The sequence below is a fragment of the Carassius auratus genome, chromosome 1 (assembly GCF_003368295.1).
Source record: "Carassius auratus strain Wakin chromosome 1, ASM336829v1, whole genome shotgun sequence".
Lineage (NCBI taxonomy): Eukaryota > Metazoa > Chordata > Actinopteri > Cypriniformes > Cyprinidae > Carassius > Carassius auratus.
The window spans coordinates 4,613,199-4,635,766 of record NC_039243.1 but is presented as its reverse complement, the minus strand read 5'-3'; the positions used below and the strand labels follow the sequence as shown (position 1 = coordinate 4,635,766).

The window sequence follows — 22,568 nt, the reverse complement described above, 5'->3', positions numbered from 1 at the left end:
TGTCTCCATCATCATCATCATCATCATCTTATCCTGGAGACATGTGACCCTGCAAGTGTGAGAAACCTGACTAAACCTCATTCAATCAAAGTCTAAAACCAAGAAAACACACAAAAACGTGTTCGTTATTTACAAACACAAAAACTTACTGTTAGGGTTAGTGTGCATTTAGTAGCTGTGTGTGTGTGTGTGTGTGTGTCAGCTGAGGTCGGGCTCCCACAGTGAGTCAGATGGCGTGTGGCGTGACCTTTAACACCCCTCTCCTCCTCCTCCTCCTCCTTGAGACGGACAGGTTTCTGGAGGATCTGTGGGTGGATGCTGAAGAGAGAGAGAGAGAGAGAGAGCAGCACAATCTTCTCTCTGCGTGTTGATGGATTCTGAGGATGAGGAACGGAACACACTCATCTGTCTGTTTCTCTTCAAGAATATCACCTGATTTGATATGGAGAGATTTAAGAGTATAAAGAGTATGAATTAATTCAATAAGTAAATAAAAAATAGCAGCAGTGAAAATAAAATTATTAATGTCAACGAATAAAACAAAATAACATCAAAAGTACATAATAAAATCCAATGAAAAGTCTGTGACCTTTACAGCCAACAAATTTTACAAAAAGAAGAAAATAAAAAGCAGCATCTAATATTTAAAAACACCCAGCAGGTGTGTGTGTGACTGAGAGGCAGTGATGGTGTGTGTGTGTGTGTGTGTGTGACTGAGAGGCAGTGATGGTGTGTGTGTGTGTGTGTGTGTGACTGAGAGGCAGTGATGGTGTGTGTGTGTGTGTGTGTGACTGAGAGGCAGTGATGGTGTGTGTGTGTGTGTGTGTGTGTGACTGAGAGGCAGTGATGGTGTGTGTGTGTGTGTGTGTGTGACTGAGAGGCAGTGATGGTGTGTGTGTGTGTGTGTGTGTGACTGAGAGGCAGTGATGGTGTGTGTGTGTGTGTGTGTGTGTGACTGAGAGGCAGTGATGGTGACGGTGTGTGTGTGACTGAGAGGCAGCGCTGATGATGATGATGATGATGATTGACGCGCTCGTGCCTCACTGACAGCTCGAGACTCACAGCAGCTGCGTGCGACTCAGACTCCTTCAGGTAAAATCATCATCTTATTATTACTCTGAACTTAATAAACATTTAATAGTAATGCTTAGCTCATGTTGTAGCCTGCACGGATGTTTTCAGGAGAAGTTAATAGAGTAGATCAGATTCACCATCTAATGATTCCGTGATCGGAGCTCTTCATCACATTATCAGATCAACTCCGCGGAACTAAAACCCACTAAACTCTTGCGTTTTTTATGACGAAAAATACATAACAAAATTAGGTTTCTGACAGGAATAATGACATATTTTAAATCTTTCGAAATTATAAAGGGTTGTTGTCTATTTTAATGTAATCAGTTTAAATCTGTAATACCAAAACAGCGCAAAAAAAAAAAAAAAAAAAAAACGTGTTCTGTGAAAAGCACTTTACAAATAAACTGACAAAAGTATAAATAATGCAAGTGTCAATGGACTTAACAAATAAAACAAACAAAAAATAAAATTTAAATTTAATAAAACAAAAAACTGGACAATGAAATGAAACAAAAATGGATTAAAGGCATAAAAAACAAGAAGATTTATGCTTGTCATGAAATATTAACTGTGCGACAAGCAATGATGGTTACTTTACAATATTTGTATTGATTTTTAAACAAATATTTTTTCATGATTCAGCCTTCAGGAGCCTCGATGACATCATGAGTTACTGTGGTGACGGGGGCGGGGTCTTCAGAGAGGACACGCCTCGTCCTCCAGTGCCGGGGGAGGAGGGCGGAGTCTACAGCGGTAGGACTGCTTCTCATTGGTCGGAGGGCTGTGAGGGCATTGTCTACAGAGGTAGGACTGCTTCTCATTGGTCGGAGGGCTGTGAGGGCGGGGTCTACAGCGGTAGGACTGCTTCTCATTGGTCGGAGGGCTGTGAGGGCGGGGTCTACAGCGGTAGGACTGCTTCTCATTGGTCGGGGGTCCCAGTGCAGTGCTCTGATGGGGATCTGGGGTTGAAGCCCGAGGGCAGCGTGGTGCTGGACGGTCCGGTCGAGCCCTGGGCCGAGACACTGCTCACGCTGCTGGAGGACAGTGATGGCACGGCTCTGTTCCTGCGTTTCCTGCAGACGCTGGGCTGTGCGCCTCTGCTGGAGTTCTGGTTCGCCTGCAGCGGCTTCCAGAAGGTTCCCGAGGATGCCACGGAGCGCCGGCTCAAGCTGGCCAGAGCCATGTACCGCTGCTATCTGTGTGACGGGGTGGTGTCCCGCAGGATCTCCGCCGAGGCCAGGTGTGGTATACGGGACAGCATCCTGCAGCTGCGGCTAGACTCCGCCCTCTTTGAGCCGGCGCACGCACAGGTGCAGGAGGAGCTACAGGACAGACTGTTCCCTCGCTTCCTCCGGTCAGACCTGTATCTGGAACACACCTCACCAGAGACACGCCTAGCAGGACACCAGGCCACACCCCCTCAGGGGGAGGAGTCTGAGAAAGAGACCCTCCCTCCCCACAGCGCAGCCAATCAGAAGCGTCCAGGCAGTCAGGAGCACAGGTGAGATCCAGTGAGATGAAGAGAGTACAGGAGAGAAGCGGTGAGTCCACTGACGTGTTTCCCTCCACAGACAGCGTCGTCACGCGTGTCATCGACACCACCGAACACGAGAGAGAGACACGAGACACACACACCTGCCACACACACCGGTGAGTCAAACCAATGTCAGAATTACATGAATAAAAGATGTGATTTAATTTTAAGAACATATGTGTGGTCACTATAAGTCCTCTCCCTGATCAGACGAGTGATCTCAGTGAACAGGTGTGTGTGTGTGTGTGTGTGACAGGTGAAGATGACGCCACACACCTTCGCAGCGGAGCTGATGAGACGACTGCAGGAGCTGCACACACACACACAGACTCACAGACACACGGTGAGCTCATCACATGCACGTTCACATCTTTGGGTTAATATTATAAAGCGTCAGTCTTCTCTGGTGACGTATGCAGTGCTGTTCATCTCGACATCACTTCCTGTTACTGTTTCCTGTTAAGTGCATTGTGTGATGCTGTATTGATGTGATGCACATTGTCACAAAACCAGTAGTGTGTGAGTTATCGCATCATTTCCTGTTCTGACAGGAAGTAGAAACCAGTGCCATCACTGCATTCTCATCGTGTGATTCGCTGAAGACGCTGGAGAGCGACTGCACACGGCCGGACACACGTGACGCTAGCGTGAAGAGCATCGAGACGTCGAGTCCTGCACACACACACCAGTCAGTGTTCATCATCTGATCTGATCAGGGCTCTGCAGTGAATGGGTGCCGTCAGAATGAGAGTCTGATAAAAACATCACAATAATCCACAGCACTCCAGTCCATCAGTGAACATCTGGAGAAGACAAAAGATGATGATTTTAACTCAAACACATAGAGTCTATAATCCATAATAACACTTCCTCCAGTGAAACAGTGTCCTGGTCTGAATCAGGAGAGAAATCTGCACAGATCAAGCAGCGTTTAAACAGATCTAAACAACAACAGCTGATGCACTTTCTCAGTGGAGGAAGTGTTATTATGGATTATAGACTCTGTGTGTTTGACTCTGGTTCTGACGGCACCCCTTCACCACAGAGCATCGTCTGCAGACCTGACGGAGACACACACTGATCTCTGGCTCTCTCTCTCTCTCTGTGTGCAGGTGTGTGACGGTGGTGTATTGTTACGATGGAGAGCTGGTCCCGTACAGGACGTGTGTTCAGGGAGTCTCTGCGGTCACTCTCGGCCTCTTCAAGTCTCTGCTGACGCGCCGGGGCTCGTTCAGGTGAGACGCTCGCTCTCGTCAGCGCAGGACTCCGTGTGATCGCTCATCTGTCTCTCGCTCTGCAGGTTCTTCTTCAAGAGAGCGAGCGCTGAGTTCGACTGCGGAGCGGTTCATGAGGAGATACGAGAGGACCACGCTGTCCTGCCCACGTTTGACCACAAAATCATGGCCAGAGTGGAGAGAATGAGCGAAACTACGATCACAAACCTCTGAACACAAGCCCTGTCCTGAACAAACTCTATAAGCGCTTGAGTTTCAGGGTGCTGCTTTTGAGTAAAGTCATTCATTCATGTTTCTTCTCATGTCACCCTACAGTCATATTACAGTCCACAATAAAAGTCTGAGATCTCTTCTCACTCTCCATGAAGCATCTGTGAGTGCTTCTATACTCTATTATCATATATCTATATGTGTCTTTATTCTGAGTTATAAACACTGTTGTTGAAAGGTTTAGGATCAGTAAGGACCAGCCCCAGACTCAAACACTGATTTAACTGAAAACCAGTGAAACTCAAACTCAAAAGCTATAGTAGTTTAGTTATGGTGATGGTTCTGGTCATGAACACATAAGCATGTTCCTGAGGGGTGGTTAATAAAGCCTGGTGTTAAAACACGTGCCATCTTCATTGTAAAATTTAATATTTTCCATTTAAACTGTGGGGAAAAAAAGAATGAAAATAGAGAAACCCTTGGAAGAACTGTTGAGAAACTGTGGGTCACATTCATGTGTGTGTAAACTGATTTAACATCTGGATGTTGGAAAAGAGTGATGGAAATATATTTGACAGATAATGCGTGTCAGAAGAGGCTGTGTTGTTCATTATATAAGTGTGCTTGTGGTTAGATGAAGTGATTTTGTCTGGTGTATTAATCTGAAGTGGGACTGGAGACTGTCACTTTTCATACATTTTATTTCATATTTCCACAGAACTTCTTTAAAGGCTGATCTCATGTTTAGTTCTCTCAATCAGAATAAACCTCTGAATCTGAACCTGTGCTCTCAGAAGCTAAGTTACTCAAGCTCTCAGTCTGAAAAGATGAAGAGCAGGGCAAGCTTCTCGTCGGCCTGAGAGCTGCTTCACGACGTGTTGTTGTTGTTACAGATGTCCTCTGAGAGGGAAGGTTTGCGAGGCTTGAACTGGAGTTTGATGGGGCTCTTGGGGGCCAGGAGTCCGCTGGTGTCGAGCTCCAGAGGAACCTGTGAGGAGCAGGAGGAGAGCGTGATGAAGTGATGAAGGACCGTCCTGCTGTCAGACGCTGACCGGGATCCGTCTGCTCACCTGAGTCTGCTCACACACAGAGACGTCGAAGCGCTGCAGGATCTCCACGATGGCCAGCTTGATGCTCACCTGAGCAAACCTCATCCCGATGCAGTTCCTGGGCCCCAGACCGAAGGGCATGAACATGTAGGGGTCGATCGACTCTCTGTTGTCTTTAGAGAACCTGAGAACGAGGAGAGAGAGAGTCAGCAATCTGTACAGACCCTTACGCTAAACAACCAGTGAGATGTTGAGCTTTTAGCAGAACAATTCAACGTTGTGTTCACAGCTCTGAACAGACTCGGAGGATGAGAGGAACCTCTGCGGTCTGAAGCTGTCCGGCTCGCTCCAGTAGTCCGGGTCTCTGTGGAGGGCGAAGGTCGGGATCATCACCACCACGTCTTTAGGAACCAGGAGGCCGTTGATGTCCACCGTTTTCTTACAGACACGCTCCAGTCGAGCAACGATGGGGAAGAGCCGCAGAGACTCGTTCAGCGCTGCGTCCAGATACTCCATGTTCATGATGCCTTCATAGTCCACCGGATCCTTCATCACAGCAGATCAGCGGTTAGAGACCCAGACCCACACTCTGATCTCACTGAGAGAGATCCTCTGAAGATCTACCTCTCTAGAGAAGCTCTGGTCGATCTCCTCCTGCAGCTTCTCCATGGCCTCGGGGTGTGTGGCCAGATTGTAGAAGAAGAAGGACAGCGTGCTGCTGCTGGTCTCGTACCCGCCGAAGATGAAGATCATGGACTGAGAGAGGATCTCGTGGTCGCTCAGACCTGTGTGGGACACCATTCTTCACATACAGCACAAGATCGACTTCTACAGTCAACTCTCGGAGATGCTTCACCTTTCTCAGTGTGCTCCTCAGATCCCCCAGCCGTCTGAGAATCCACCATCAGCTGCAGGAAGTCCACTCGCTTCTGCAGGAAGATGCACACGCCACATTTACACTAACACTGGATCACAGCCATGTATTTAGATCAGTTCTGAACCCATGACCCTGGTGTCGTACCTTCTTCTGCTCGCTGGACACTCTTTCAGACTTGATCTTCTTCAAGGCAGCGTAGAAGAAGTCGGTCACAGAAGTCGGGAAGAAGGCGAAACCCATTTTCTCCAGGACAGGAGTGATGAAAGGAAATACAGCTGGGGAGGAAATGGAGAAGTGTGTTAAAGAGCAGTTTGTTCACACTGGAGGAGACGGAGCAGTGTTTACCGCTGATCAGGAACACAGGGTTCAGGAAGTCAAACTTCAGCATCTTCTTGATGTTGGTCACAAAAGGGTCTCTGGGGTTGTTGAGAGAGTCGATGTCGACGCTGAAGGCTGTGCTGGTCACCACGTCCATACTGTACGCCCCGAAGAACCTGCACACACGAGCACACGAGGAACAGCGTCTGCTTCTGTCTGTGCCTTCAGAAAACTGTTCAACAATTCAGCCTGTAATAGCCTACTACACAGACATCTATTAATGTGATGTTAACCACTGCAGAGACTTCACCATATAAATGATTAAACATTCATGGACTCATAAGAGCTTGAGAAACAGTGTGTCTTCTGAAGCCGAGCTGCAGGAGTCTGTGTGTGACACGTTTCATGGCTTCACTGGTTTGGATGTTTCACAGAAAGGGTGAAGCGCACGCATTAAAGGAAAGGATCATTCACGAGCTCATAACTGCTGACCAACATCAAACACAAAGCTAAATGTGAATCCTTGAGATCAGGATCAGGAGCGGACTGACCATCTGCAGGTTCTGACCGCGGTCGGTCTACTGGTTCATCATCAGAGAGTTATATTATATAGGCTACTTAATTTAATTGTATATTAGCACGTATTTCTGTCTAATCCTACGGCTCAAACTACCTGTGATTTTCCCATAATAACCCCTTTATGAGTCAAGATGTATAAGTGTTGTTGATGTGGACTCCGCTGATGAGAGTGTGTTCAGTGTGAAGCTTACACTGCGCTGTACCTGAGAGAAAACACATCTGATCTTCACCAGCAAGAAGAAAGAACATCACAGTTATATATGACATGAGAACAAGACCTGAACTGAGGAACAACATTTCAAGAGAAACATAATTATATTTTCATAATCATTTGTTTTCTTCTCAAATCTTGTCTGTGGTGTAAACACTCCTAGTCTAATGCCCCAGAGCACATCAATTCACACTCTGTTAATTACTGTAGTTCATTACTGTAGATAATTACTGAAGATAATTACTGTAGTTCATTACTGTAGATAATTACTGTAGTTCATTACTGTAGATAATTACTGGAGTTCATTACTGTAGTTAATTACTGTAGATAATTACTGTAGTTCATTACTGTAGTTCATTACTGTAGATAATTACTGTAGATAATTACTGTAGTTCATTACTGTAGTTCATTACTGTAGATAATTACTGTAGTTCATTACTGTAGATAATTACTGTAGTTCATTACTGTAGATAATTACTGTAGTTAATTACTGTAGTTAATTACTGAAGTTCATTACTGTAGATAATTACTGAAGTTCATTACTGTAGTTCATTACTGTAGATAACTACTGTAGATAATTACTGTAGATAACTACTGTAGATAATTACTGTAGTTCATTACTGTAGTTCATTACTGTAGATAATTACTGTAGATAACTACTGTAGATAATTACTGTAGTTCATTACTGTAGTTCATTACTGTAGATAATTACTGTAGATAATTACTGTAGATAACTACTGTAGATAATTACTGTAGTTCATTACTGTAGTTCATTACTGTAGATAATTACTGTAGATAATTACTGTAGATAACTACTGTAGATAATTACTGTAGATAACTACTGTAGATAATTACTGTAGTTCATTACTGTAGTTCATTACTGTAGATAATTACTGTAGATAACTACTGTAGATAATTACTGTAGTTCATTACTGTAGTTCATTACTGTAGTTCATTACTGTAGATAATTACTGTAGATAACTACTGTAGATAATTACTGTAGTTCATTACTTTAGATAATTACTGTAGTTCATTACTGTAGATCATTACTGTAGATAATTACTGTAGTTCATTACTGTAGATAATTACTGAAGTTCATTACTGTAGTTCATTACTGTAGATAACTACTGTAGATAATTATTGTAGTTCATTACTGTAGATAATTACTGTAGTTCATTACTGTAGATCATTACTGTATTTCATTACTGTAGTTCATTACTGTAGATAATTGCTGTAGTTCATTACTGTAGTTCATTACTGTAGATCATTACTGTAGTTCATTACAGTAGATAATTACTGTAGTTCATTACTGTAGTTCATTATTCCATGCCGTTCTTCACTCCTAGTCTGTCCCTTATTAGTGCATAGAGAGGATAGGCTCTGGATATATGTCAGTAAAACTCTCACAACAGAGCACTTGTACTCATTTTTCATAAATTTGTCAATTAAAAAATGAAACCATAGTTAAATAAAATAACTTGTTTTCCATTCTGGCATTTATGATCCTTTTTCACACTGCACATTGAGATTCAAACGAGAAAAGTTTTTTTTCTTTGTACTGAGGTCAATTTAGGTTTGATACAACCTGCAATTAATTTACTTTGGCAACTAATAGTATGTTAATCATTCACCGTTTACTTTTCCAGAGTTCACTGATTAAATTTAATTCAGTGAAGGTTGACTAAACATGAACTGTGTAGTTATGTCTCATGCATCAGAATGTAATGAAGGAAAACAAGCTTCTGTGGTGTTGAGAACAGAACCCAACACAGCTATAACAAGCCCTTTATTAAACACCTGCAGCTGAGGAAGTATTGACTCAGTATCATCTCTATTACAGTTACAGAGTCATTGTCTTCAGCTGTGTTCTAGGCACTAATAACACAGTGACACAGTCAGCTCTCTTCTTCTCTGTTCAGATACCAGAGGCTGTGTGTTATATTATATGAGACTCACTCTTTAATATCCACAGCTTCTCCTCGCATCGCTGTCTTCTTCAGATTATCAACCAGGATCTGAGAGTGAGTCTTCATGATGCCAAACATCTAGAGGAACAGTCATATTTTAATATATAATAACACACGAATCATTCTGTAGTTCAAACGAGTCATTTACATCTTGAACTGCAGCACTCTTCTGCATTCATTCTGCTTTAGTCATTAGATATAGCTATAACACAGATAAAGATAAGCTCAAGCATCAGTAAATCCTGATGTGCAGCTCAGACTGAATGACTCTGTAGTTCAAACGAGTCATCGACATCTAGAGCTGAACTCTTGCTTGTTGTGATGATATTACTGCTCTCATGTAATCACTAGAGATATTATAACTGGAGAAGGATACAGATGAAGTCATCAGCTCAGTCTGTGTTTCTCTCTGGGATGACTGAGGTTACTCTGAGGTTCAGATGATAGAGGACATGTCTCACACCTCCTTTAACCTGCCGCTGGTGAAGGAGGGCGAGAGGACGCTGCGGATCCTCCTCCAGTCGTCATCTTCCACGACGGACACGGCGTCATACAGCGGCCCGTTCAGACCGAAGTTCTGCCGGTTCACACACAAACACAGATCGTGTATATATGATATGTCCTCAGGAGATCACATCAGGCTGATTCAGTTTCAGGAGCTGATTTACCCTTCTGTTGGTGAAGAGAGAGAGGCATTCTTTAACCAGGATGGTTTTGATGATGGATTGGTCCATGATGCACAGAACGGGCTGCCTCGCATCATAGATACTGAAACACAAACAACACTGACATTCAGTCCAGAAGAATCATCCTCTTCTTTACCGATTCACTTTCAGTGTCTCATAATGACCGTCATCCTCTGCTCTGTGTTAAAGCTTCAGACATGTTTGTTGTTTCATTAGTGTCCGGTGTTCATCTGTTTGTCTCACACTCACCCCCAGACTCGTCCATACTTCTTCAAACACTCCAGATCAAACAGATGAAACCCCTGAAAGAGCAGAGACAGATGTGATCATTCAGAGTCAGGAGTCCTTCATGACAGAAGACTATGAGAAGTGATGAACACCCAGGTGCAGGTGCGGTTCATTTAATACAGTGAGTGGATCTTCAAACCTGCGCTACGAGTCGAGACGGACTGACAGATCAAACACAATATCAGATTCATAACTCACCTTTCTATATTCCAGCATGGTTCCGAAGAATGGAAGGGGTTTGGGCCCCGGGATGCCCAGCTTCTTGAAGAAACCGTGAGGCCAGGATCCATATCTGGAAGTGAGATCAGAACCATCAGCTTAGACTGTTCTCAGCCCTGGATCCAGAACTAGAACAGGGTGTTTCGGGTCACTTACACATACAGAAGCAGCACAGTCAGTGTGAGCAGAGCCCATGTTCCAGCGGAGAAGAACAGAGAGAAGCTCATGATGTCTGCTCCAGATCGCTCACACTACAAACACTGCAGCTTTATTCTGCTCTCAGATTACACATTAACCAGGAGAAGATGGAAACAGAGTGTGTTGAACCTCTGAGCACAAACACAGCTCATTCATCACAACACTGCAGCACCATCAGAGTCTTACACAATCAGCCAAACACTCACAGAATACTGATCTAGAACCTGCTCAGAACATACAGCAGAGACGGGTTACTCTGTGATTAACTGCTAGTGGGCAGACTACAGTCATGGGCAAAACATTGGCAGTGACATAGATCTTCTGTTTTGCAAAGTTAGCTGCTACAGTTTTTTTAGATTATTTTCCACATGTTTCTATGGTATACTGAAAATCAATAAGCGTATCAGATGTTTGATACTTTTTTTGTGTAAATGTTATTTGTTTCAGAAAACATTCAAAAGTTACATCCCAGTAATGTTTGCAGAATGGAATATTCCCTTCAATTTCATATACCGTTTTTTTTTCTTCTCTTCTTTCAACACAAACCTTACACACAGTTCACACGGGCTCCAGCGCATGTGTCTAACGAGGGAAATAAAAGATGGATAAACTGGCAAAAGAAGCTTGAAGACAGAAAATATAGATATAAAAATACCAGAAAGTTAAGAGTAAAGACAATATTAATAAAGTGTGGCATGCGATCAGAAGTGATAGTGAACACGTACAGTAATCATATTTATTATTATTTTTTTTATTTATTATTATATGCACTCAGAGCATTCATTAGAAGTGTATATCCCAATGAGTTCACACTTCAGTCCTGCAGATGGCGGTAATGAACTTCGTTTGCAAAATAAAATAAAGACCACAGAAGAAGAAACAGCAGCAGAGCGGGACCGGCTCGGAGCGCGTCCTCCCGGGCAGCAGGGGGCGCTGTGAGCGTCGGATCCGCCCGCGCGGAAGAGGCTCGGCTTCATCGCGCTCTCCGCTGGTGCGTCCTTTCTCTGTTTAATCTCTCGGTTTTATTCTGTGTGCTTGATGGGGTTCTCTCTGACTGTAGTGCTTTAGTGACATGAAACGAAGCAGAAGTCTGAGTGAATCACGTGTAGATGCTCTCACATTAGAGACTGCGCGTGAGCTGCGCTAGTAAGACACCGGGGCTAGTTGTCACACGCGTGTTCTCCAGCAGAGCAGAGCTCAAACACTCAGAGTCCGACACTCCTGACACTCAGCTCTTCAGTGAGCACACCTGTGTGACAGTCTGTTTATATCTCTTGATCAGCTGTTGGGAAACAGATTAACTCAGCCTGCATTTAGACTATGCGATGAACCTTTAAAGGTTGGACTTTGCTCCTAACACAGGGATGTTTATATCCTCAGATATCACGTGATAGTTTCAGCTAATAATCATCGCGTTAATATATGTGCTATTCAAATTAGGTTAAGACGAAATCATTTAAACACGCCTAAACCATTATATTCCTATGTCGTGTTTTTAAGTGGCTTCTGTGCACTAGTTGGTCAGCACTAGTTGGTCAGCACTAATTGGTCAGTTGGTCAGCACTAGTTGGTCAGCACTAGTTGGTCAGCACTAGTTGGTCAACACTTGTTGGTCAGCACTAGTTAGTCAACACTTGTTGGTCAGCACTAGTTGGTCAGCACTAGTTGCTCAGCACTAGTTAGTTTCCCTGCCACATAAAAGGGAATATTTTAAAACACATGTAGGTATTAAAGTGTTTTAAAACCTTTGAAAGGCCAGTGAATTTCTCTCTTTGTAGAGTGTTATAACTGTAATTTGAGAGATCTATATTAGGTGTAAACCCGGTTTATTTGAGCTGATTGACAGACAGTGAGTGGATCAGTGTTTATCAGAGTGATCTTGAGCTCGAGCTCATTCAGTGTCCCTGACACACTCTGAGTAGTGTTCACTGAACTAGCTTTTACTTTCACACTGACTTCACACTTTTATTAATGTCTTGTGTTCTTGTACATTTTAATACTTAACAAAAATGCAGATAAAGTTTTCGTTCATTTTTATTTCTGTTTTGTTCAAGTAAATTAAAATGTAGCATAGGCAACAAGTAATTCAAGTTGATAAAAGTACTTTTTTAGTTTAGTTAAATTAAATGTAAATGAGGGGGGGGGGTCCCAATAATAATGCATTTCTTATTTAATACTCGACTACTCCTGGTTCATGAAAAGACATGAAATAGTTCTTATCAATAAATGCTTATTAATTCATAGCCTTATGCAACAATTACATATGTAGAAAAACGTTATAATTATTAGTCCTGTAACAGACAGTATTTGCATCAGTAACAATCACATGATTATTATTGGTATCTGATTGTACAGCGACGTACAGTCACTCAATAAGACTTGATCATCTTTTGTTTCCATAGTTATCACTCAACAAGTTAAACTAAAATAATTCTTCATTTCTAAAAACATGTTTATCATGCAGGCGGAGCGATGTGGTGACCGATGTGTGTGTGTTTTCAGCTCTATCATGGTGAGGACGTATAAGAGGAAGACGACGCGGGCGAGCACGGCTCCGGACATCATGCTGAAGGCCGTCAGACAGGTGCTGGTGTTCAAGAAGACCATCCGCGGCGCGGCGGAGGAGTTCGGCATCAACTACCGCACGCTGGCCCGTTACTGCAGCAAGATCCCCCGGGAGGAGGTGGAGGGTGTGGTGGAGCTCCCCAGCTGCCCCGTGGGCTTCATCGGTGCACGCCAGGTGTTCAGTCCCCAGCTGGAGGCAGAGCTGGTGGCCTATGTGCTGCTGGCGTCCGAGGTGTGCTCCCAGCTCCCGCCCAGAGCCATCCGCAGACTGGCCTTCCAGCTGTCCCACAGCCACCAGCTGCCCACACCGCCCTCCTGGACACACAACAGACAGGCCAGCGCAGACTGGTTCACCAGCTTCCTGAAGAGACACCCGCTGCTGTCCATCAGCAGTCCAGCGAGCGTGAGCAGCCAGAGCCACGTCCAGCTGTTCTTCAGCAAGCTGCAGACGCTGACCGAGAGACACGGCTTCAGAGCCGAGGACACCTGGATCATGGAGGAGATGGGCATCACCACGGCCCAGCGGCCGGACCGAGTGCTGAGCAGGAGAGGTCTGAGACAGACGGGTGCTGACCGCGGGCCGCTGGTGAGTGTGGTGTGTGTGGTGTCCGCCGCCGGACGCGTGATGCCGCCCTTCTTCGTGTTCCCTCGGGTGCAGTTCAGAGAGCACTTCCTGAGCGGAGCGCCGGCGGGGAGCTCCGGCGGAGCACATCTGAGCGGATGGATGAGGGACGAGCAGTTCCTGGACTTCTTACAGCACTTCACCCGACAGACGGCGTGCACCGTGGACAGACCCTGCCTGCTGCTGCTGGACAGTCACGCCGCTCACCTGTCCATCGAGAGCCTGAACTACAGCAGAGCCAGCGGCGTGGTGTGTCTGTGCTTCCCTGCGCTCTGCTCCCAGCAGCTGGAGCGCTGCGTGTACGGCCCCTTCAAGAGGAGCGTCAACACGGCCATCGACGGCTGGATGCACGGCAGTCCGGGCAGGAGCATCACCATCCATCACATCCCGGGGATCGTCTCGTCCGCGCTCCCGCTGGCAGCCACACCGGAGAACATCAGCGCAGCGTTCACAGCCTGCGGGATCTTCCCTCTCGACCCCCAGCAGCTGGAGGCAGACGGTCCGGTGACCCCCGGCGCAGCGGCTGGACCAGACTCACAGGAGAAGGACGGTCTCCACTGGCTCTCCTGTGATTACACCGCTGCAGACCGCTGCTCAAACACTTCCTGACGTTCAGTGTTCCTGTTACCTTCTCCACTGCTGGTGCTGTGTAAATACTAATTCAATGACACACATTTTAAATGCATAAATTGTGAAAGATGGCTTTTTTGATACTAGATGCTCGTGTTTTCTCTGCTCTGTGTCATTAAACAGCTTCTGCGGCTGTATTGTATGTGTGTAGGATTCCCCGGTGTGAGAAATGTTCATCTGGGAATATTATACATTTTCTTCTACTCATCAAGGAGGATTTATTTGATCAAAAATACAGTAAATCAGTCAAATATTATTACAGTTTATCACACCGTTTTCTGTGTGAATCTGTGTTAGTGTAATTTATTTCTGTATTTTCAGCATCATTCCTCCAGTCTTCAGTGTCACATGATCTTCAGAAATCAGAATAATATGATGATTTACTGCTCAAGAAACATTTCTGATTATTATCGTGCATTTCCCCCATTTTATATATACACACACCTAATGATAATAATAATCCTATATGGATAAGATTAGTATATGAGAAGTGAAGTAGTTTTCTCTGTTGTGTGCGGTGCTGCTGTCACGTGAGTTTGATCAGACAGATGTGCCTCGATGTGTTTGTGTTCAGATGTTGATCATGAGCGCTCAGGTGGATGCTGTAAACTGATCTGTCCATGCGGGATACTGAGGATTTCATCACAGAGATCTTCAGTCTCTCAGAGAAGAAACCACCGCAGCGCAGAGACACCAGGAGAGACCAGGAGCAGGTGCTTCTCTTTAGGATCTCTTGCTGTTGTTCTCTTGAATGTCAGCACAGATAACGGGTCTTTGCTGTCTCAGAATACAGGCTCAATAAGACTTTAATAGTATTTAATAAACACACTAATGGTTTATGTACACACTGTAACTAACCTAACGATAGAATGCCAGGCATATGAAAATAAGAGAATAATATTAAAATAAGTATTTCAAAAATGTAAACTTAAATTTACTTTGGAAAATATACTTGGAACAGGAATAATAGAAACATATGTACAGTTAATTTAATATCTGAAAGAGACAGGTCTCCTAAAACGGATATGAAGAAGCTAGAATGGTTCTAGTTCTAGAGCCAGTTATTAGAGCTGTAAGAAGATGGAGTGTGTGGATTGAGAGAGACTTGATCTTGAGATCAGAATACTGCTTACACTCGCTCTGAATGAGGACTACATCTGAATCAGAGGATAACATCACGCTTTACTCTGCTTGGAGAATAAAAACAAGAAGTCTGTATTAATGAACACGGATCAGCATGCTGGGTCGAGTTTCCTTGATTTCTCTTCTTTTAACAACACTTTCTAAATTAATTGGATTAGACAGTGCTTGTGTAACCCAAACTCTATGGATTTTATCCCAAATTAGCTGGTCTCTCTTTCCTATTGACCTGGAATTATAATATTGCTAGAATCCCTTAGTTTATCTGAAAGTCATACACAGGCATTACTTCCATGGTCATTCATTTTTTAATAACTGGTTTGAGAATATATATATATATATATATATATATATATATATATATATATATATATATATTTGTTTCCCAGTTATTTAACTCAGAAGATCTTATTTTAAGTTCTGATGTAAATGTATTTTCCAGTAACTCCCAGAGAATTGTCGAACACTATTCCTAAAGGATGTGTTCTGCTGTTAAGGGACTCATTAGATCATCCAGCACTTTATCTTTATCTTTTTCTGTAGACCTGTTTGAATCCCAGCAGCAAACTGTGCTTTCTGTCACCTTCTTCATCACGTAACTATAAGATTAGATCACTTCTTCAGAGGGAGCGTGTAACATCTCCTCATGTTGTGTTTTATTGGAGGAATGTGTTGATCATACTGATTGGAAATATGGGCTCTGTCTCTGGAATATATAATAACTAACTAAATTGTTACACAGATTTTACCCAGCTGAAGTGTTTTTGAAAAGGTTTAAATCAGACATAGACACAAGCTGTTGTTTTTGTGGTGACCCTAATGAAACTGATGCACAGCAGAATCCCCAGTGTTAATTTAACACTCTGAGTGTGGACTCATATAAACACTGAAGCAGTGTTAAAAGTAACACTGAAGCAGAGTTGAAGTTAATGAGATAATTAAGAAGTTAATTGACTTATGATTGACCATTATTGAAGACACCTGATGTTTGTTTGACAATTTGTGTGTCACCATTATAGTGTTCAGTGTTTGTGGATCACCAAATGCATTATTGTTTCACAGCAAACATTTGTGCAATGCAGAAACAAACTCACAGGTAACTTGTGCTTTTGATGACTTTATGATCTTGATTCAAATACATTATTCTTTAAAAAAACAGTTATATTTTATTATATATTGTCACCATAATTATTCAAAACAGGGCCGGCCCGCGGTATAGGGAACTGCTAAGGGCGCCACTCATCCATGGGGTGCCAGAATGAGTGAACGAGTGGTGATTTTTTTTTTTAGTTTTTTACATATATATATTTTTTATAATAGGCTACTATTTAAAAACCATTAATTCGAAATACTACCAAATAAAGCAAAAAAAAAAAAAAAAAGTCTGGCTCTTCAATCTTCCCCCACCCATCGAGTGCTTGAAGTGCGTCAGAAACAGAGCGCGCGCACGATCAGTTGGTAATCTGTTGTGTCGCGTGCCCGACGCCGCATCCAATGTAGACAGCACTGCTTCTGTTAACACACAGCTCGTAGAAACGGGCCTGGCAGCTCGCGCCAGTTCTAGACACGGGGAAAGTTTCCTGATTGTGACGGAAGGCCGAATTTACATGACACATTATAAATGAGCATAGTCTGCGATAGATACAGTGCCAAAAAGAAGAGAAGAGGATAAAGACAGAGGTAAAGAGATGGAGTGAAAGAACAATTTATTGCATAGGTGTAAGATAATTTCATGGCAGTTATTTTTACCTTAAACTTAATGTTAGCAGTTGTTCTGAGTTCCGAGTCCCCAGACTGTGATTTTGTACAATCATGTCAGTTTTAAGACGCATTTTTTATCATCACTTTTTTATTAATGTTTTACTCTACAGTTGTGCAGTTTTGGGGGATACAGTACAGGCCAAAAGTTTGGAAACATTACTATTTTTAATGTTTTTGAAAGAAGTTTCTTCTGCTCATCAAGCCTGCATTTATTTGATCAAAAATACAGAAAAAATATAATATTGTGATATATTATTACAATTTAAAATAATTTGTTTTCAATTTATTATACTTTAAATTATCATTTATTTCTGTGATGCAAAGCTGAATTTTCAGCATCATTACTCCATTCTTCAGTGTCACATGTAACATCCAGTCTATCACATGATCCTTTAGACATCATTCTAGTATGATGATTTATTATGAGTGTTGGAAACAGTTCTGCTGTAATGTGTGTGTGTGTGTGTATATATATATGCTAAAGCATGAACACAATGACAGGGTGAATTGGGCTGTGATGCATGGGGCGCCAGGTAAAATCTTGCCTAGGGCAGCAAATTGGTCAGGGCCGGCCCTGTTTCAATATTAAGGAAAAAAGAACTGTTTAGGATTAAGCATTTAGTCATGACCATTTATCATATGATCCTCAACAGTGGTGACAAATAATTATACGTACTGCAGTGCATTATGGGAGTTTTCATGTATTGCAACATGAAGCATTTTGTTTATTGTCACCATTGCAGAGATTCATATGCTGGTTCTTGATATCTGTGTGTGTCTAAAAAGCACTGGAGCTCAAACTTTTGTAAGTGTTACACAGATTTACAATCTATTCCTTGTTAATGTTGAAGTACCTTTTTTGTGTGCTGCAGCTTCACTGGGACAATTATTCAAACTCTAAACTTCTGAAAAAACACATTATTCTCAATATAATCACCAACTCATTGTGCCTATATGTTTATTTTATACCCCTGATCTGTCATCTCTACACCACATATAGGGCTGCAGAGAGAGAACTAGCACAATCAATCAAGGGTCAAGAACACAATCAATCCAAACACTGATCTCCACGATGGTGGCATCATTTTAACCAATAAAACATCAGCATCTGATCCTCTGTAATTCTCAATACTACCAGGTGTAAATCATTAATGCACAATCAACATTTAATTAGTCACTTAATAATCTCATTAACTTTAACTCTTTGAGGACTTGGGATTTCACTCAAGACTAGTTTGTGACTTGAAGGAATGACTCTGTTCCTCCTCTGGTGAAATCAGCTGCTGAGTTTATGGGTGGACCAAAAATATGGCAGGACTTTTACTTTCTGACCCCTGGAGTGTCCACCTCTGGACCCCCCCTCAGGCCCCTATAATCGGCATCATCTTTCACTCCTCTAGTGACGGCCCTGGTTCCTGCCCTCACCGTCACGGCACAAAAACACTAATCGAACGTAGTTCTGGAAAAACACTGTATTACAAATCGTTAAGTTATTTTGCTTTCTAGTAATGCAGTACAGTGAATCATAGCTGTCTACAGTCTCCCCCGTGGATTGAATTATTGGCAGTTTAACGTTCAGTGAGTAATTTACATAAATATTCAGAAACGATTTGCATCAAACGGGTTGCTGACCCCTGGTGAGACCCTGATGTGCTGCCTAGCACTTTTACACATCAGGCATTTCTATAACTCTGATCAAGTGTGTGTGTACACATGTGTTATAAATGAAGCCCCAGTACTGTGTATTACACACAGCCATACTGAACTCTGTGAAGAAACAAAGAGGAACAGGAAACACAACTCCTCTCACAATGAAAAGAGAGATGGAAATATGTATTATTTAAACCTGGAATTAAATAGGTGAAACCAGGATAACAAGTGTGCAATTATTAATCTTATGCTTTAATCCATACACAGTTTGACATTACATTCATTAGTCTTTGTTCTGGAGTAACATGAGCTTCAGCGTTGATCTCCTCTCTCACGTGTACAAACACAAATCCTTGTACTTCTAAATATTGATTACTGAGATGTTTTTCATAGTTTGTTTTAACTTATTTGAGATTTATCTTTTAATTTATTAACTTCATATGAACGAGTCAGATATGAACACAGAGTGATTTAGTCATCAATTCCACGCAGAAATAGTTCATGTCACTTCATGAAAAGTGAAAGTGCAGAAACTCTTTAAATACGAGACAGAGCGAGAGACAGGAAGTACAGAGACGACGGCGATGATGTCATCAGTGCAGCAGCTGCAGCGTCGTCGTGGTAACAGCCAATAGGAGCAGCTGCAGACAGACATGTGACCAGACTCTGGATCCAGCAGCTGCAGAGAGACACACAGATGTGGAGACTGACACGGTCTTCTCTAGCACTGGATTTAAATGATCTAGATAAAGACTTCTTCATTTCTGTCCTTCAAACTAAAGATTCAGTAACGCTAGGTTTATGATAACAAGTGAACAATATAAAACCAAATACATAAAGACAAGAAGAGAATAATTTAAAATAATTTATTTTAATAATTTAAAATAAATTATTATAATTTTAAATAATTAACAATACTTAAAATACTTAACTAAAACAAAACTAAACCTGAAATCATTTTATTTTAGCAACATTCTAAGGCATAGCTTCTCATTTTCATTTAGTTTAAAGATGCTCCAAAATAACTCAAACTAAAATAAGAAAAACTATATAGATACTTTAAAACAACTCCGCTATTAAAATGTAACAAAATAATAACATTTTAACTAAAATTAAATATCAATCAAAATATGAACAAAACTGATAATAGTACAGTAAAAATATGACTGCTTTATGATGAACGTTGATTTGAACTGAATTCGAAGGCTGAACTGTTCTCAGGACAGAAGTATTTTCTAAATTATTAGAGGGAAGTCACATTTGAAATGTTTATAGGACTTATTTATTCTAGTATTAGTAAAAACAGAGGTTCTGTATTTGTGAAATGTGTTGTGCTCTACTGTTTAAAGCTGGCTAATGCTCGTGTGTGTTGATGAACAGTATCAGGTGTGAACAGCAGTGTTGGAGTCTGCACTGTGACGGCTAGCCCCGTGTCTCCTGTCCTGATGTGTGTCTGTACCTGTGGTGCCGGTCTGGACTGAAGGAGCTTTAGTGCTGCTGCTGGATGTAGTGGTGCTGCTGACGGTGGTCTGTGTGACGCTGGAGTTCCTGCCCCCCGTCAGATCGAGCTGCAGCGAGTCCAGATCCTCCTGCAGCTGGAGCCTGATCCACTCCTGAATCTGTGCTGCGCTCTCATACCTCTTCAGATCGGCCACATTCACACCCAGAAGACCCTTGACCTCAGGCACGAGCAGCCCCTGCACACACACACACACACACACAGAGACAGACACACACACACACACACACACAGACACACACAGACACACACACAGACACACGCACACACACACACAGACACACACACAGAGACAGACACACACACACACACACACACACAGAGACACACACACACACACAGAGACAGACAAACACACACACACACACACACACACACAGACACACACACACAGACACACACAGACACACACACACACACACACACAGACACACACACAGACACACGCACGCACACACACACAGACACACAGAGACAGACAAACATACACACACAGACACACACACACACACACACACAGCAGTATTAAGATTAACAAACGTCCTTCAGATGAGACAGAGGAACTAAACTGCTTGTGTTTCTGTCAGCAGAAATGTGTGTGACTGTGAAAGTGCTTGGGTTTAGAGTCTGTTCTCAAATGTGAAGTCTGTTCTTTATTTATACAATGCTTTCTACAACTCTGATGGTGTGAGAGTCAAACAGGAGAACAGTGTGCTGATAACACACACTCAGTGATGCATGTGTGCTTTAATATCACTTATTAACATTAGCAAATGCATTAACTAACATTGACATGCAATACTTTTCTTGTTACTGTATTCTGTTAATCTTAACATTACTTAATTAATAAAAATACAACTCTTCATTGTTAGTTGATGTTAATTCTGGTCCCTGAAACCGTATTAATTAACAGATACAACCCCTGATTTTAATACTGTATTAGTAAATACTTTAATTAACGTTAGCTGGGAGTGAGAAATGCTGGAGAAATATTTTTCATGTCAACTAAAGGAACCTTATTGTAAACGGTTAAATATAGCTATTTGTTAATTCTACAACGGTAACTATATGACATTTTAGATTAATACAAGACAGTAAATACAGATAATACATATAAAAAAATATCACTGAAGGATTAGTTCAGCCAAAAATGAAAACTGCCCCATAGATCACTCACCCTGAAGTCATCCTAGGTGTATATAACCTTCTTCTTTCAGACGAATCCTGTCAGAGTTATTTTAAAAATGATGTCACTCTGCGGGGCTGACCTGCATCAGTCCAAGAGACGTTTAATAAAAACTGCCTGCATTGAAAAAAAGGGACTCATACGGCTCCGGGGGGTGAACAAAGGCCTTCTGTAGTGAATCAATGTGTTTTTGTAAGAAGAATATCCATATTCAAAGCGTAAGAATCAGTTTAATCTAGCTTGCGCTCAGCGTTGTACACAGAAGCAGTTCTGGGCAAATGACAGATTGAGGTCAGTGCTCTGCATGTGCCGTGAGTTTCATGAAAACCAACGTTTGTTACCTCGAGCAAAGGAAGCACCGTTTCCTTACTTTAGCCAGTCTCTCTTGGCTTAAATGGAAATCCTCTGACATTCTTCTTTTACAAATCCCAGTTCACAGCACTGACCTCATACTCATTCCCCAGAACTGCTTCTGTGTACAGTCATGCCCACAAATATCGGCACCCTTGGCAAATATGATCAAAAAAGGCTGTGAAAATTCATCTGCATTGTTAATCCTTTTGATTTTTTATTAAAAAAATTCACAAGAATGTATCCTTTAATTGGATAATAAGAATTTAAAACGGAGGGGAAATATCATTATGAAATTAATGTTTTTCTCAAATACTCGTTGGACACAATTATTGGCACCCCTAGAAATTCTTATGAGTAAAATGTCTCTGAAGTATATTCCCATTCATATTCACAATTTTGAGCACTCCAGCGTGATTATAAACATGAAATCATCCAGCCATTGCTTCCTGTTTCACAGAAATATAAAGTGGAGGGAAACAAAGCCCAAATTCCTTTAATCATCCATCACAATCAGAAAAACCAAAGAATATATTTCTGATGTGCAGCAAAAGATGATTGAGCTTCACAAATTGGTGAAGTGGCTTTAAGAAAAGAGCTAGAGCAGTGACAATTCCCATTTCCACCATCAGGACAATAATTAGGAATTTCCAATCAACAGAAAATGTTACGAAACTGCCTGGAAGAGGACGTGTG

The 22,568-nt window shown here is 42.2% G+C and overlaps 5 protein-coding genes across 8 annotated transcripts in view; 2 read left to right on the top strand and 3 right to left on the bottom strand.

Moving 5' to 3' along the window:
• Positions 1–22,568, bottom strand: part of LOC113039050 (zinc finger protein 501-like) — an 847,435-nt gene that overhangs the window by 461,718 nt on the left and 363,149 nt on the right. The gene's annotated exons all lie outside the window — the stretch shown is intronic.
• On the top strand, positions 939–4,624 carry LOC113039572 (axin-1-like). Of its 3 annotated transcripts, none has more exons than XM_026197606.1 (7): positions 939–1,092; positions 1,720–2,578; positions 2,649–2,727; positions 2,868–2,954; positions 3,163–3,299; positions 3,724–3,846; positions 3,912–4,624. In XM_026197606.1, exons 2-7 carry the CDS (start codon positions 1,743–1,745, stop codon positions 4,057–4,059), a joined length of 1,410 nt encoding a protein of 469 aa, XP_026053391.1. In that variant the 5' UTR covers positions 939–1,092; positions 1,720–1,742; the 3' UTR covers positions 4,060–4,624. The 3 variants fall into 3 exon arrangements, with proteins under 3 accessions (XP_026053391.1, XP_026053478.1, XP_026053311.1); XM_026197693.1 differs by having other exon boundaries at positions 939–1,830; positions 1,882–2,578; XM_026197526.1 differs by having other exon boundaries at positions 939–2,578.
• Positions 4,743–10,550, bottom strand: cyp3a65 (cytochrome P450, family 3, subfamily A, polypeptide 65). The gene is made up of 13 exons (XM_026196733.1): positions 10,407–10,550; positions 10,230–10,323; positions 9,993–10,045; positions 9,726–9,825; positions 9,521–9,634; positions 9,047–9,135; positions 6,328–6,476; positions 6,127–6,257; positions 5,962–6,034; positions 5,730–5,890; positions 5,425–5,651; positions 5,127–5,289; positions 4,743–5,044 (listed from the first exon to the last, which is right to left on the bottom strand). Exons 1-13 carry the CDS (start codon positions 10,475–10,477, stop codon positions 4,925–4,927), a joined length of 1,545 nt encoding a protein of 514 aa, XP_026052518.1. The 5' UTR covers positions 10,478–10,550; the 3' UTR covers positions 4,743–4,924.
• LOC113040646 (uncharacterized) lies at positions 11,329–14,521 on the top strand. Its single transcript, XM_026198955.1, has 2 exons — positions 11,329–11,439; positions 12,951–14,521. Exon 2 carries the CDS (start codon positions 12,958–12,960, stop codon positions 14,242–14,244), a length of 1,287 nt encoding a protein of 428 aa, XP_026054740.1. The 5' UTR covers positions 11,329–11,439; positions 12,951–12,957; the 3' UTR covers positions 14,245–14,521.
• Positions 18,962–22,568, bottom strand: part of mslnb (mesothelin b) — a 43,696-nt gene continuing 40,089 nt past the window's right edge. Inside the window, exons 75-76 of the mRNA XM_026290781.1 lie at positions 20,276–20,513; positions 18,962–19,495 (exon numbers count right to left, since the gene is read on the bottom strand). Coding sequence (XP_026146566.1) covers positions 19,410–19,495; positions 20,276–20,513 — 324 coding nt within the window. The 3' untranslated portion in view covers positions 18,962–19,409. The remainder of the gene's footprint in view (positions 19,496–20,275; positions 20,514–22,568) is intronic.

Coding starts and splice junctions, on each gene's coding strand:
- cyp3a65 (XM_026196733.1), bottom strand. CDS start 10,477: ATGAGCTTCTCTCTGTTCTTCTCCGCTGGAACATGGGCTCTGCTCACA. Junction 9,635..9,725: donor CTCTCTTCACCAACAGAAGG/GTAAATCAGCTC, acceptor GTGAACCGGCAG/AACTTCGGTCTGAACGGGCC. Junction 5,652..5,729: donor ACCAGAGCTTCTCTAGAGAG/GTAGATCTTCAG, acceptor GCTGTGATGAAG/GATCCGGTGGACTATGAAGG.
- LOC113040646 (XM_026198955.1), top strand. CDS start 12,958: ATGGTGAGGACGTATAAGAGGAAGACGACGCGGGCGAGCACGGCTCCG.
- LOC113039572 (XM_026197606.1), top strand. CDS start 1,743: ATGAGTTACTGTGGTGACGGGGGCGGGGTCTTCAGAGAGGACACGCCT. Junction 3,300..3,723: donor AGTCCTGCACACACACACCA/GTCAGTGTTCAT, acceptor CTCTGTGTGCAG/GTGTGTGACGGTGGTGTATT. Junction 3,847..3,911: donor ACGCGCCGGGGCTCGTTCAG/GTGAGACGCTCG, acceptor CTCGCTCTGCAG/GTTCTTCTTCAAGAGAGCGA.